This window comes from Trichomonas vaginalis, chromosome III, assembly GCF_026262505.1.
Source record: "Trichomonas vaginalis G3 chromosome III, whole genome shotgun sequence".
Lineage (NCBI taxonomy): Eukaryota > Parabasalia > Trichomonadida > Trichomonadidae > Trichomonas > Trichomonas vaginalis.
This window is the reverse complement of record NC_067205.1, coordinates 5,687,317-5,702,786: the sequence shown is the minus strand read 5'-3', so window position 1 is coordinate 5,702,786 and position 15,470 is coordinate 5,687,317. Positions and strand designations below refer to the sequence as shown.

At 30.2% G+C, this 15,470-nt stretch overlaps 4 protein-coding genes across 4 annotated transcripts, besides 2 other annotated features; all 4 read left to right on the top strand.

Moving 5' to 3' along the window:
* Positions 1 to 975: 975 nt before the first annotated feature.
* Positions 976 to 2,178, top strand: TVAGG3_0648310 (cyclin-dependent kinase inhibitor 2C-related family; the record flags this gene model as incomplete). The annotated part of the gene is made up of 1 exon (XM_001295284.2): positions 976 to 2,178. The coding sequence occupies one exon, from the start codon at positions 976 to 978 to the stop codon at positions 2,176 to 2,178; it is 1,203 nt and encodes a 400-aa protein (XP_001295285.2).
* Positions 2,179 to 2,341: 163 nt separating this feature from the next.
* Positions 2,342 to 2,704, top strand: TVAGG3_0648300 (cyclin-dependent kinase inhibitor 2C-related family; the record flags this gene model as incomplete). Its single annotated transcript, XM_001295283.1, has 1 exon — positions 2,342 to 2,704. The coding sequence occupies one exon, from the start codon at positions 2,342 to 2,344 to the stop codon at positions 2,702 to 2,704; it is 363 nt and encodes a 120-aa protein (XP_001295284.1).
* A 92-nt stretch (positions 2,705 to 2,796) lies between these two features.
* Positions 2,797 to 2,834: a mobile genetic element.
* A 2,625-nt stretch (positions 2,835 to 5,459) lies between these two features.
* TVAGG3_0648280 (uncharacterized protein) lies at positions 5,460 to 6,328 on the top strand (the record flags this gene model as incomplete). Its single annotated transcript, XM_001298186.1, has 1 exon — positions 5,811 to 6,122. The coding sequence occupies one exon, from the start codon at positions 5,811 to 5,813 to the stop codon at positions 6,120 to 6,122; it is 312 nt and encodes a 103-aa protein (XP_001298187.1).
* Positions 6,329 to 12,001: 5,673 nt separating this feature from the next.
* On the top strand, positions 12,002 to 15,016 carry TVAGG3_0648270 (aggrephagy protein; the record flags this gene model as incomplete). The annotated part of the gene is made up of 1 exon (XM_051241544.1): positions 14,228 to 14,941. One exon carries the CDS (start codon positions 14,228 to 14,230, stop codon positions 14,939 to 14,941), a length of 714 nt encoding a protein of 237 aa, XP_051088131.1.
* A 414-nt stretch (positions 15,017 to 15,430) lies between these two features.
* Positions 15,431 to 15,470: part of a mobile genetic element that runs on past the window's edge.

Genomic DNA, 15,470 nt, shown 5'->3' with positions numbered 1-15,470 from the left:
TTTTTGAAAATAAAAATTATTATTAATTATTTGTGATCTTGATCTAAGCAAAATGTAACCCTTCATGTATTCCTTCCATGTAAGGAGCTATTTACATTTTTTATCTCATAATGGAAACTTCAGAATGCTCTTTAAGAAAAATGATTGGCATTGTTTTATTATGTAATTATTCTCAAAGATTTTGGAAACACTTTCAAAAATAATTGAATAATGAATGGGATTTCTAATTCAATTTTATTTTTTCTTCAAAAATTGTCATAATTGTTGAATATGGAACCTCAGGATGACCAGCATGCATTTAGAGAGCTGATGAAGATTTCAAATGATTTCTTTGCTGCTTACGATGCAATATACAAGATTCAAACACTTGATGATGATGAAATCAACAAAATTTTCGAATTTATCAAAGTACGATGCTTTGGAATACTGAGAATTTCGCCAGTTGAGATCATGCAAAGGATTTCTAATGAGTTTGTCTATCAAAATCGTTACATTAGATCTTGTTGGTCATTGTTCTTTAAAATTTATCAAGAATATCGTCCCAAAAGAGTTACGCATATTTCAGATATTTTTGATTACTTTTTTTACAAGGAATTCAAGTTTACTTTAAGTGGACATCATCCAATAAAATTTATTGAATATGAAAAACAAAATATTTCAATTGATATTCATGTACCACATACAATTTATCGTGCAATTATGGATGATGACATACGATCATTTATTTCTCGCACACAAGAAGAAGAATTTAATATTGACCATAAGCTTAAAAGCGATTTTTACCCAGAGAATGAAGGTGGGTATTCATATCTTGAGTTATGTTGTTATCATGGTGCGGTTAATTGTTTCAAATTTTTGAGAACAGAATTCAAATCAGAAAACATCACCAGTTATTGTCTTGCATTTTCTTATTTAGGTGGAAATATAGAGATAATTAATGAATGTTTAAAGAATTTCAAACCGGATAATCGAAGTATGGAATATGCAATTATTTCACGAAACCCAGACTTTATTATGCATTTAGTAAATGAATACCACATTGAAATTCATTTAGAATCTTGTATCGGACATGAAAATGTTCAAGCATACTGCATGTATTATAATGAAACAAAAAATCTCAATGCATGTTTTCCGTATTCAACATGTTTCCATTATTTACCTCTTTGTCAATATTTCTTATTAAAACATCCAAACATCAATCAACATGCAATTGGATTCAAAGGAAATACTGCTCTCCATTTTGCAGCATGGGGAGATTTTATTGATATTGTTCAACTTCTTCTTTCGCATGGTGCAAATATCAATGAAAAAAATGAAAATGGGTGGACAGCTCTTCACTATACAGCAAATTATAATGCTTTAAATGCCACGCGCCTACTTGTCAAAAGTGGTGCAGATATACATATAAAGGATAATAATGGTTGCACTCCACTTCATTTCGCAGCAGTAAATAATTGTATTGAAACTGCAGCACTTCTTATTTCGCACATCAAAAATGTTGATAAAGATAAAACTAATTTGGGAAGAACTGCTCTTCATTATGCAGCCATTGGAAACAGTAAAGAAACAGCAGAACTACTAATTTCAGCAGGAGCTGATATTAAAGCAAAAGATAAAAATGAAGAAACCGTTCTTCATGCTGCTGCACGGAATAATAGTAAAGAAATAGCAGAGTTTATCATTAATTATCATGTCGATATCGAAGCAAAAGACGCAAATGGAAGAAGTCCACTTCACTGTGCTGCATATTTTAATTGCAAAGATACTGTTGAATTGTTTATTTCAAAACACGCCAATATCGAAGCAAAAGATGAAATTGGAAGTACTCCACTTCACTATGCTGCAATTCGAAATTGTAAAGAATCAGCAGAAATCCTTATTTCAAATAATGTCAATATCAATGCAAAAGATAACTTTGGACAAACTCCTCTTCATGAAGCAGCAAAAAATAATAGTAAAGAAACAGCAGAAATCCTTATTTCAAATAATGTCAATATCAATGCAAAAAATAACTTTGGACAAACAGCACTTCATTTGGCTGTACAAAATGAAAAATATGAAGTTTCAGAATTGCTTATATTAAATAATGCAGATGTCAATGCGAAAGATAGTTCTGGTCTAACAGCTATTCAATATGCAATCAAAAAATTTGAAAGAAATAGCAATACTTCTTATTAAAGCTGAAGCCATCGATATAAATTTGAAAGACAACAATGGATATACGGCACTTCATCATGCAGTTCAAAATAATAACAATGAAGTTGTAGATCTTCTGATTTCAAATAATGCCGACATCAACATTAAAAATATAAACGGCCAAACAGCTCTTCATATTGCTGTAATGAATCAACATAGAGAAACAATAATAATTCTTCGAACAAATGCCAATATCAATGCAAAAGATGATACTGGAAGAACAGCTCTTCATCTTGCAGTTTATAATAATAGAATCGATATAGCCCAACTTCTGATTGTGTATCAAGCAAATATTAATGAAAAAGATCACAAGGGGCGTACTCCACTTCATTATGCCGCATTAAATAATTACAAAGACATGGTAGAATTTCTTATTATGCATGGCGCAGATGTCAGTTCGACAGATATTGAAAATCGCACAGCTCTTGAATTGTCATTAATCTCAAACCATCAAGAAACAGCAGAATTTCTTATTAATGTTGCAATCGAAAGTTCAGATTCTTCTTGAATTTTGAAAAAAATAGTTATTCATGCTGTAGGACAATATAATAGTGAAGAAACAGTGGGACTTCTCATTTTAAATACTCTTCATGAGGTTGTAAAAAATGAATCTCTTCATTTATTGTATTCAATTTAATAATTTTACTTTAATTTTTAAATTTATCAAAGATTATTTGTAAAATTATCGACATAATGAATAAAGAATATTTGAATTTTCAATTTGCAAATTGAAATTTCTAAATTTACCCACAAATCAAGTTAGAAAATTTGAATTGAAGAATGAAGTAAAATAATACCAGCTTCAAAAATTTGTGTCTGTTTAAAAAATGAGAAATGTTAATAAAATTATGGAATGAATGGATCATTCTAGAATGGGAAAAAAAAGTTAAAAAGTGGGAAATTGAGAGTGTTTTGATCGTCTTTTTTACTCTTTTTCACTCTAAAATAACCCGAATGAATGGGAGTTTGAATGCCAAGTGTAGGTGCTCTCTAAGATATCTATGCCGGCAAATGATATCTCTGGATATGTTTCGAATTCATTTTCAACTTCGACCTTTATTAGTATTTGCTATACAAGAGATCCAATGGATCTCTTGATGCATGTAAAAAACACTCGTTAATATATCACATGACTGCACGTTCAATAAAACTTTCACTTGTCCATTTGTATCCTTATTTGTTTATACTCACATGTTAAAATGCAAAAAACAGAAATCCACACATTTTTAACTCCTTTTCGCGGGCAGATTTTTAAATGCCCAAATCATACACAAATTGAATTTGAAGGAATATCCGCAAATAATTCAACATCCAATAATAAGATTATATTATTTTCGAAATAATTGAAAGATGATTCAAATTTGAGTGTGATAATAAAGTAAAATATTAAATTATGGAATGTTTATTATAAAATAATGCGTGATAGAATCACGCGATTGGAAAAAAATATTAGATAATCTTATAAATGCGCTTAACTAAAGAGGGCATTAATTAAGTTAGAGAGAACGTTATAAAACAATAATAAATATGAAAAGAATGAAAATTTAATAAAGTAATGCTAAACTTGAAAATAAAGATAATTTTAAAAGATATTGATAAATGCGAAAAGAAAGAGAATCTGTTCCTTGTTAACAGCGCCATGTTCAACTAAGAATTTGACAATTTCAATTGAATTCTTTTCGATTGCAATACTAAGGGGGCATTTATTAATATCGAAAGAATTTCATAAAACAATGATAAATATGAAGAGAAAGAGAATTTCATAAAACAATGATAAATATGAAAAGAAAGAAAATTTCATAAAACAATGATAAATATGAAAAGAAAGAGAATTTCATAAAACAATGATAAATATGAAAAGAAAGAAAATGTAATAAAACAATGATAAATATGAAAAGAAATAGAAATTTGTAAGACAATTATGAATATGAAAAGAAAAAGAATAAGTTTCATGTTAACATCAGCGCCATGTTCAACTAAGAATTTGACAATTTCAATTAAATTCTTTTCGATTGCAATACTAAGGAGGCATTCACTAATATAGAGAGAATGTTATAAAACAATGGTAGATATGAAATGAATTAAAATTATATCAAACAATGATGAATATAAAAAGAATGAAAATTTCATAAATTAATGATAAATATGATAAGAAAGAGAATGAGATAGATAAATGATAAATATGAAATGAAATAAAATGTCATAAATAAATGATAAATATGAAAAGAAAGAAAATGTCATAGATCAATGATAAATATGAAAAGAAGGAAAATAAATTAAACCAATGATAAAATTGAAAAGACAGGGAACTAATTAAACAAATGATAAAATTGAAAAAAAGAGAATGTAATAATTAAATGATAAATATTAAAATCAGAAATTTAAAGAAAGCGTAATAACAATATCAACTACGGTGAGATAAACAAACTTCTGTGAGTTTATCCATTTGTGTTGAGTAGTTTCTTTTTGTCCGCTTTCTACTGAATTTGAATATTAGACAAAACATCGCTCTGGTCATTAATTTCGCAGTGGAAAGAGCTTTTAGTATCGATTTGATTCATAATCACATAGAATTCGAAAAGTTATTTGTTGCTGAGAAACGTAGTTAAAGTTAATAAGAAGTATGTGTGACGATGTTTGAAATGTGAACATATTTTGCGGATTTGAAGTTTGATAATTGGCATTCTTAATCGATTAATTTTTATTTCCTTGGAATATTAGCGTAATTTTTGCTCGACTATCTTTTCCTCAGATATACGTATGTAGGGATGCGTTAAACACGCCATTTGACCGGGCGTACATTTTTTTTGTTCGCCCAAAAATTTCGCCATTTGAGAAATTCAAAAATTAAAAATAAAATTTTAATCTTGATTTTTTTATTTTCGTGATTTTTTTGAAACTTACATAAGCGATGAAATACTTTTTTAAGTAATCGTTTATTATATATAAATATATCTTAATAAATTTAATTCCTTAAGGTAGAGCGTGTTCAAATTTAAAATCTCATACAATATTTTCTTAATGGCGTATTTTTCTGAGGTCGCCCAAATAAAGGCGAATTCAAAATTGAGAACTCCAAGGCGTATGGCGAGTATTCAAAAAGTACGCCACTTACAAAATATTGAATGTGGATTATCAATTTTTTGGCGTCTTCAATTTCAAATTTTGATATTTATGTTTATTTTATTCAGTATAATGCTAAGAATTAAAATATAAAATTCATAGAATTTTTTCTTTGAAAATATTTTACATTTTTATTAGACCACTCCTAGACTAGTCATCAGGTTATCCTCAGATCATCCTCAGACTACTCCTTATCAGATTACTCATCATCCTCAGACTACTCCTTAGACCCCTCCTCATCAGACTACTCCTCAGATCTTCCTCATAAGACTCCTCCTCAGATCTTCCTCCTGAGACTACTCTTCAGACTACTCCTTAGAGTCCTCCTCATCAGACTAGTCCTGAGACTAGTCCTCAGACTACTCCTGAAACTACTCCTCAGATTATCCTCAAACTACTCCTCAGTCTAATCCTCAGACTCCTCCTCAGATTATCCTCAGACTACTCCTCAAACTACTCCTCGGTCTAATCCTCAGACTCCTCCTCAGATTATGCTCAGATTATCCTCAAACTCCTCAGATTATCCTCAGACTACTCCTCAAACTCCTCAGTCTAATCTTCAGACTCCTCTTCAGATTATCCTCAAACCCCTCAGACTACTCCTCAAACTACTCCTCAAACTACTCCTCAGTCTAATCCTCAGACTCCTCCTCAGATTATCCTCAAACTCCTCAGATTATCCTCAAACTCCTCAGATTATCCTCAAACTCCTCAGATTATCCTCAGACTACTCCTCAAACTCCTCAGATTATCCTCAAACTCCTCAGACTACTCCTCAAACTCCTCAAATTATCCTCAGATAACTCCTGAAACTACTCCTCAGACAACTCCTCAGATTATCCTCAAACTCCTCAGATTATCCTCAAACTCCTCAGACTACTCCTCAAACTACTCCTCAGACTACTCCTCAAACTCCTCAGATTATCATCAAACTCCTCAAACTACTCCTCGGTCTACTCCTCAGACTCCTCCTCAGATTATCCTCAGATTATCACTTTACATATATATATCGATAACTAAATAATTACTTATTATACTTTCTTTCTTTTTTTTTAATTTTAAAATAATATTAATATATCTTTCTACGTTTAATGATGAAAAGAGAAAGAGGAGTAAAAAGAGGAAAGAGAAAAGAAAGAGAGAGAGGAAAAAAAAGAAAGAAAGAAAGAAAAAAAAAGGACGGCGATAATTTTGTATTGTTTTGTTATTCGGCAGAATGGCGGCTACTTCGTACCCGCCATTCGGCCCCAAAAATGGCGTATTATTCTATTTTTAAACGGTCATGGCGTAAAACCGTCGCATCCCTATACGTATGTATGTGAGAGTTATGAAAACCATTCTCGGAGGATATTTCAACTCTAGAACGATGTACAAAAAAGGGAAGTTCCTCTATTTTTTTTATTATTTTTTTCTCCAAAATCTTTGCTCAACTCTAGCTTTCAATGAGGCTGGAGTTCCAAATGACATATGGGAAGAATACTTTGGCCAGCCAACACAAGACTATACTGATATCACAGATAACAAAAAACCAACTATTTCTTCAAACTTTTTCTTACTTTCTTCCGATTTCAAAGATTTTTCTGACAATGTTATTAATTGCGAAAAGGATTCTATCAAATTACTTCATTCTATCTGCACATACAGTAATATTAATCGCCCATCAAGCAACGGTGGCTGCATCTACTTCTCATGTTCTAGTTCTATTGTTCAAGACCGATTCTGTTCATTTAAATGCTACACAAAAGACTATGGAAAACATTCATACACATATGTTAAAACAAATACAAACAAAAATGTTGTAAATTTAACTTCTCTCTATCAATGCGGTCATGATTACACTGGACGTGCCAGTATATATCATAACTACGGATTACAAAGTCTAATTTCTACAAACAACACTAAAACAAGATGTAGGGACTATGCTGGTTATTATTTTCTAAATAGTCCAGTTAATATTAACTATTGTTGTTTCATTTCTAATGATAATTATGAATCAAATTATGTTTGCATGTATCATTTTTTTACACCTGATTCATTTGTGAAAAAATCTTTATTCAGAAACAACTCATGTTTAACTAGTAATTATTATTTAGGTCTTATTCATTCTTTTTGTTCAAAAGTTACTGTTTCAGAATGTATTTTCTTAAAAAACAAAGCAAGTAATACTTTTAGTGCATATAATGGTGGTATTATAACAGTTATAAACTGTACTGGAGATGTTTTGACTGCAAGTACTGGTTATAGTGGTTCAGTTTATACAAATGAAATGAAAGTTTGTTCTTTTGATCTTACACTTTCATTGCATGCATTAGGAAGTTGTGAAGCAAGTCCAATTTCATTTGAACTTATTTTATGTCTAAGTAAAAATAAGAAAAAACTTTTTTTTGAATTTCTTCTTTCATTTAATTTTTCTCTTGAATGTTTCATAAACATATCTCGTAAATAATTCGATTATTTCAAAAATATTAGTAATATTTAGGTCAAATGATAGAGTCAAGTTGAGATGCAAATTTCTAAATTTTTTTCTATTCTAATTCTAAATACTTGTTTCATGCTTACGCTTCTACAAGTAATGTATCACAAATGATATAGTATTTGAGGATTCTCACTTTTGTTTGTTCGATAACGTTTGCTAATTTCTGAAGAAAGAGATAAGATGAGATTATCATTTCTGGAATTGTATTTCCATGACTATTCTGTGGGCAATAATAAAAAATCATGTGAATATGATGAAGATATTAAAAGATTGATCTTTTTTACCATATATGATAAGAAATTTATATGTTATGAATGAGATACTGTTTGATATAAAAAGATGATGCATGAAAAATAAAAGTTCAATTTTTTGAGAATGCGGCGATCCTCGACCGGTACTTCAATATTGAAGACGGAAGGGGATGAACCTATTGCCGATAGATTCTCATCAGCTCTCCATCTCTTCACTAAGACATATGATTTTCTTGAAATCGAAAACATGAAATTTTATATTCCTAATATTCCTAAGAAAAATCTTCAACTCATTTCATACGATGTAAACAACATATATGAGTGCATCACACGTATTCAAAACACACAAAATCTCTTTACTTTTTCACCTCAATTTTTATCTATCTCAGTTAGTATGAATTCAGTCGCTGGTCTTATTTGTAATGCATTTGGTTGGCTATTGACCCCTATAGATGACTCATTTGTCGATGACTTTTTCCTTCTTTTCAACTCTTTAGTTACTTCTTTATACGTCGAATTTAACGAATCCATACTTCTTTCATTACACATGTGTCTTACATACTATTACAAACAAGGATTTTCACAAATTCCTCAAAAATCTTTAACACAACTTTTAACAATTTTCTTACACATGAACAAATTCAGCAAAAACCACATCTCATTCATATCTATTATGCTCTGTGATCGTGATAACTACGAAGAAATCGTTGTTACATTGATTCACTTAGTTAATCAAATCAAAGGCACTACAGACTACGATTTTAGATATATCATCAACATGTCAACACCATACTTTCTTAACCTGAACGTCAATTCTATCGATTTATTTCTTCAAATCGCACTTCATACAAACCAATACGATATCTACGATTCATTTATCGAACTTTCACACAAAGTCTATGATTTATTCAAATCTGCGTCCAACCGATCCTATTTCGAACTTAAAAACTACAAAATTTACGAACTTGAAGCTTATCAACTTCAACCAGATGATATCCTCTCTTTACCTCTAGATTTACGATGCATCCATCCATCAGACATCGAAAGCAAACTTAAACTTGACGAATTCTTCAGTGAAGAACAGTTACGTATTATTGGTGTTGTTCAACCTATCATTGACTGTCCAAAAGAATCAATTCCAGTTACATTCTTATCAGAATTCACATACAAACTTAATGTTGAACGTGATGTTAGTTGTACTAACGAGTTATTTATGTTTTTATGTTCATTATTAGTTTGTATGAACAACAAATTTATTCCTACTGTTGTTTCAGATGCAATCTATTCATCTGCACAATTATCCCCATTTTTTACCATTTTTTCCAACAAAAATGAACAAGTCAACTTTATTCGTCAAAGTTTATTCCAAGGTATCATCAACAAATGGCCATATCTTCTTGAACATATCATTTTTGAATCGGAAAAATATCCATTGCTTTTTGCAGAACACGTTATTCGTCTTCATGGTCAAAAAGAACAGTCACAAGTTGATTTTATTGTTAACAAACGATTCTTTGAATCAAGTATTCGTGTTATTAGTTATTTGATCCATTTGAAAACAGAGAACGAAGCATGGTTTTCCATTTTAATTTTTTTAATTGAAGAAATGAAGAAAAAGAGACAACTTTTCACAGCTTTTTCATCACAAACATTTGTTACTTGTTTCATGCTTCTTAGTTTTCACCCATTAACATCTCAATATGTTTTTTCATCATTTACGGACATCATGGTTTTACCTGATCGTGACGAAAACATCATTTCCTGCATCCATTCATTCTATTTTTATTTGTTATCATATTATAACAACCAACAACCATCTTTTTACCATTTTATTTCTATTTGTTTGTCCAATTTAATTTCACATTTATCATATTTCACTGATTTGATCGATTACTTTATAGACTTAGAGAAACCCATTCTTAACTTATTCTTTTTTAGTCCAACACGTGAAATCCTTTGTGTTGTTTTGAGTTTTGTTGCATTGACACAAGTTAAACACACAGGAAAAGTTATAACAATTGAAAACAGATCATTGTTTTCTACAAGTATGAAGAAAGCAGAACCAAATGGAGCATCAGACCAAACAATATCATTCATGATATCTTTGATGGCAAACAACAAATCTATATATAAGGAAAAGATTCAATGTTTATTTTACAAAATGAAATAATTTTGTTGTTGTTTATTTCTGTCATGGGAACAAAATCAATTTTATTCTTTGGTGATTTATGCAAATTCTCTAATACAAATATAATACAATGCCACAAAGGTGAACTTGATTTATTGATAATCAAAGCAATAAAATCGTTCCCAAATGATTTCGAATTTAGAGGTTTCAATTTTCAAAATAATATTTTGAAAAGTGACATTGAAAATTTTTTACAATTTTAAATTATATGTGTCAATCAATTAGTTCAAAACAAGTTTGCTATCAATATTTGAGTTTAAGCATTCCAAAGCCAAACTGCGAAATCGACTCTTTACCTATTAATTACTTAAACATCGCGTTGGCACAATGTTGTCACAATCATAATCCAACAATTTTATTCCAAAAACCGTCGGAATACAAACAATTCTTAGATTTCAAAACTGAAGAAATCAAGAACGGTTTTTCATTTTGTTTTTGGATTAACATTGATTTCTCGATCAGATTCTCCTTGAATATACAACCATTGATATTTTCTTTGGCGGATGACAGTTCTTCATCAATTATTTTATATTTGAAAGGAAATTCTTTGATCGCACAAATTTGTGGACCAAATTTAGTTCCTACTTCTGTAACTCTTTCTATGAATGTGCCGCCATCAGAATGGGTATTTGTTACTTTCTGTTATTCGCCAAAGGATGACAATACTTCTCATTTATTGTTGTATATAAATGGAGAACAACCAATTTTGACAATTATCAAAGATCCAAATTTCAAAACTCAAAACTTTTTCGTGCAAATTGGTGGTTATTGCAATTCTGATGCTCCTAAATACACAAAAAGCGTCATTTGTATATTAGCTGAATGCCATTTGTACTTTTCCGTCTTGAACCAATCAGAAATAATTAATTTGATGAATCATGGAACGATAGAAAACGTGACGGATCGATTACCCAAACTTCCAACGAAAATCAATGATTATTTTCGTCCTATTTATGATCTTTCAAGTAATTACAAGTTCACAAAGACTATTATTCCATTTTTCATGTTGGATAATTTGAGCTCTAATTATATTGAATCAGTTATTGATTTGATAAAACGTTGTGGCGGTTTGTCAAGTGGCAAATATCAAATTGTTTCATATTTGATGAAGAAACACGTGAAAACATTGAATTACGATATATATTTGAGATTTACTTATTTATTATCAGAAATTTCGGATGTTTCTTGCCGCAGAAGTTTAATGAAAGAAATATTGTTAAATCTCGAATTATGGATGTTTGTTCCAACAAAAACTTGCAGAAAATTGTTGATCATTGGTACCAGAATTTATGTGAAGATGATAACGAATTATGGACTGTTTTGACATTCAAAGATATTTTGAATATAATGAGAGTTTATTTATGGTATCATCCAATCGAAAAAGATTTCATTTTAGGAACAAAACCAGAAAGATTAAGAAACCCGGATATTAATGTAAGAAACATAAGAATGTCTTTGTTTAAACTTTTGTCTAATTATCCACAACAATTATGGACAAAAGAAGATTTGGAATTTTTAATTAGTCACATCACTTCACTTCCTGATATTGAACAACAAATTGATTTATTACAATTGTTGCCGATGTTTTCTAAGCATAAGGATTCCGTTAATATATCCGAATTTTTGTTTAGTTTGTTGAACAAACCAATACCAATGTTGTTTTGCGCAGTTGTCAGATCAATGTTGCAATTTCTTCCGAAAATGAAAGGCGAAATATCAAGGAGATTGATTTATCATGTTTCTAAAGAATTGCACTTTAGAAATGTTGTTACAGCTCAGAGCAATGCCTGATGAATATTCTTATACTTTCCCTGTAATTTGTTATATTGCACACGTTATAAATAACGTGGATGAATGCGTCAAGACAGTTTCTATTCTCAAGGATATGTCGAAAGATCATAATTTCTGTTTAAGGGTAATTAATTGCCCTTATTGGTATATTTGGCCAATCATTTTAGCAATGAGAATTCCAGAAGAAAAACAAGTTGAAGCAGTCATTTTACTTCATTTAATTTATATACAAAGTCCGAATGTTGAATTATTGGATGAAATAATTGCGTTTCTTGATGTTGTTCAATTAGAAAAAAGTGATATGTCAATTTTTACATTTAGATTTTTGCATTTATTATGTAATGTCGAAATCGTTGATTGGAAACTTGAAGAAAAGATAGAATTAGTACATAGATGCGCAAAATTTTTGTTTTTCCAATTTTGTCAAAACGGTTTTGTAAACACCGCTTTGAAATTATCGTTTTTGGAGTCACCTTTCAAAAACGAAACGATTTTCAGACAAAACAAAGTTGAATTCTTTATAACGGACATCAGTTCACTTTTGTCACTTTTGAAGAAAGCCACAAATTTACCGAGATTAGTTTTTTGTGTTGATTTATGTGATAATGGTCATTCTATATTGTATTCTTCATTGGCAAGTGCAATTGTTTATGTTTTACAAACAATTCCAGAAGAAAACAAAACTACGACATTGCAAACAATCAAAAAACTTTGTGAATTCTTTTTGAAGAATTATAACCAACAAATTTTGGACAGAAATAATGAAATGAAATCATTGATGTCTAGTTTTGGATTCTTCGTCAATACAATGATCAATTCTTATCCAAGAAGAGTCTACGAAATCATTTCAAAAATGTATTCTTATATAAATACATGTTTTCAAAGTGAAACCGCTCAAACCGTCAAAAATATTTCGACTGTTTCGTATCTGAAATTGCATGAATATTGTTTGAGTGACAAATCAGAGAAACTCAAGACAGAATTGAAAGTTTGGAAGTTTTTGAGAAAAACAGTCAATGAAATTTCGATTTGGAAAGATTACTCCGATAAAAACTTCGAAAGGATTGATTTAACAATCAATAACTTCATGCAGAATGATACGAAATGGTGGCCGAAAGCTCCTAAATACAATTTCTCATTCACGTTTAATGATCAAACTGAAAATCTCATAAAAACGAAATGCAAACGATACAAAATCAATCAAACATATAATGTCATTTTTGTATTGTTTAACAATCGTTTTATTTTGACATCTAAGAACAAAACACGTGAATACGAGACAGCAAAGATCAAATACGTATTCAGCCATTGTTTTAAAGCAGAAACAGGTGTCGAAATAATTTTGACAACAGGTGATACTTTTTTACTTGATTTTTCACCTCACAAATCATCATTAATCATCAAAGGAATTTCCAAATGCCAAAAACTGCCAGTACATCCATCTGTACAAAAACATTGGAAATGCAATGTCAGAAAACTCAAATCTGACAGCGAAATGGTTGAACAACGAAATCTCAAATTATGAGTATTTGATGCTGCTTAATTTCATTGCAGGAAGGAGTTTTAATGACTACATTAAATATCCTTTGTTACCGAGATTGACAAACCCTTCTTCTAAGATCGCAATGAGAGATTTTAATACAGATCCTCCTGTTTCTGTAATGACAGAAAAATGGTTACCTTTTCTGAGGTTTACACAACCGTTAATAACCGCCAATTCAAATTCAGATATTTCCATGTCATCGGAAAATATCAGACTCAGTTTAGACGAAAGTTCTGCTTCAGAAGCAAGTTTTTACGAGAACAAAGATTTTAGTGTTTTTTGTCCAGATTTTGAAGATTTCGAATCAGCTCTAAACTCCCCTGTTTTAGAGTTTTCTCCCCCTTTCTTTGGCTGTGGCATTTTGTAAAAATTTACAACTTCCTAACTATTGTAAGAACGATCCAAATCTTTATGTTTTCATCAACAAACTTATCCTTGAAAGTGATTATGTTTCTAAGCGATTGAACGAATGTATTGATTTAGTTTTCGGTGTTAATCAATGCGTTAAAAATTTGCCACAGTTGTTTTTCATCAAACATGACATCAAGAAAGTCAATGAAAACACGAAAGCGTTTAATTTCCAGACAAATATATCACATCTCATCGCATCAACTATTTGTTCTATTAGTCACTCATCAGTGAAAATCAACTGTATTACGATGAAACAAAACATCCAAATCAAGATCAATGTTGAAAATGGCGATATCGATTACAAGATCAATGACAGGAACAACGAAAGCGTTTTCGTTATCCCAGACAAGAAAGGATTTGTCAGTTTGGATTTTGTTCCCGATAGTTATCATGTTAATGAATACGCAGTTTATGGAACTACAAACAAATCTGCATTCATTTTCTATAACAACAAAACGAAGAAGATTGATCCTATCTTGCCACACGACACTCACATCTTTGTTTTAGAAGAAGAAACAGGATCGATGCGAGTCTGTTCTAAATCAAATTTGCTAGTTTATTTGGACTGCAAAATGATTGTTCGACATTCAATCCAACTTGAAGAAAATCCTATTTCTATCAACTGTTCGAAGAATTTGTTGACAGGTGTTTTGTTCTCAACATCATTTGTTCTGTTTGACTGCTGTGGGAATGTTCTGTTTCGAATCTTATTACCACCGAAACACAATCTTAATAAAGTCATTTTCGATGGTGATGTTTTTGGTGCATTCGGAAACAATTCATTGGCATATTTCCCATTCAACATCAATAAATCAGAGATTGAATGCCGAATATTCAATTTCCAGAATGATATTTGCATCCAATCGTGCTGCATTTGGCTTTCTAACAAGAGTTTTTACACTTTCAGCGCTCATGGGGCGTTGAATATCATCCCATTTTCTGCTTTTTCTTTATTTGTTTAGATATTATTATATTTATTTATATTTCATGTATATCTTTTTTATTTTATTTCATATAAATTGTATTTTTCATTATAATTACAAAGAATGGTTTTTGTTATCTGTGATTTATCTATAAATTATTGAAAAGTTCAAATTCAGAAAATATGATTAATGATAACAGATAAATTTCATTGTTATAGAAAATTGGAAAATTACAGTCAAAAGTGACAAATGCAGAATTCTGAAATAGAGTAATCTATTTTATTGAATGTAGCGAATCATTTCATTGTAATTTCACTGGAGATTTACTATCGAAAACATATGCATTCAATACAATAATTGTATTTTATATTTATTATCTTTTTTATTTTATTTAATATTGTAATGCATGAAAATTCGGTTCAATTCATTTTTGACACTTTACATATCGGATGTATTATCTAAGAATTATATTATAAAATAATAATTTTGTGTTTTATAAGTTTATTTGTATAAATCGATTCAAAAAAAATGGAAAGACAAGAAGTGGATCTGCCAAATGAAAATCAGA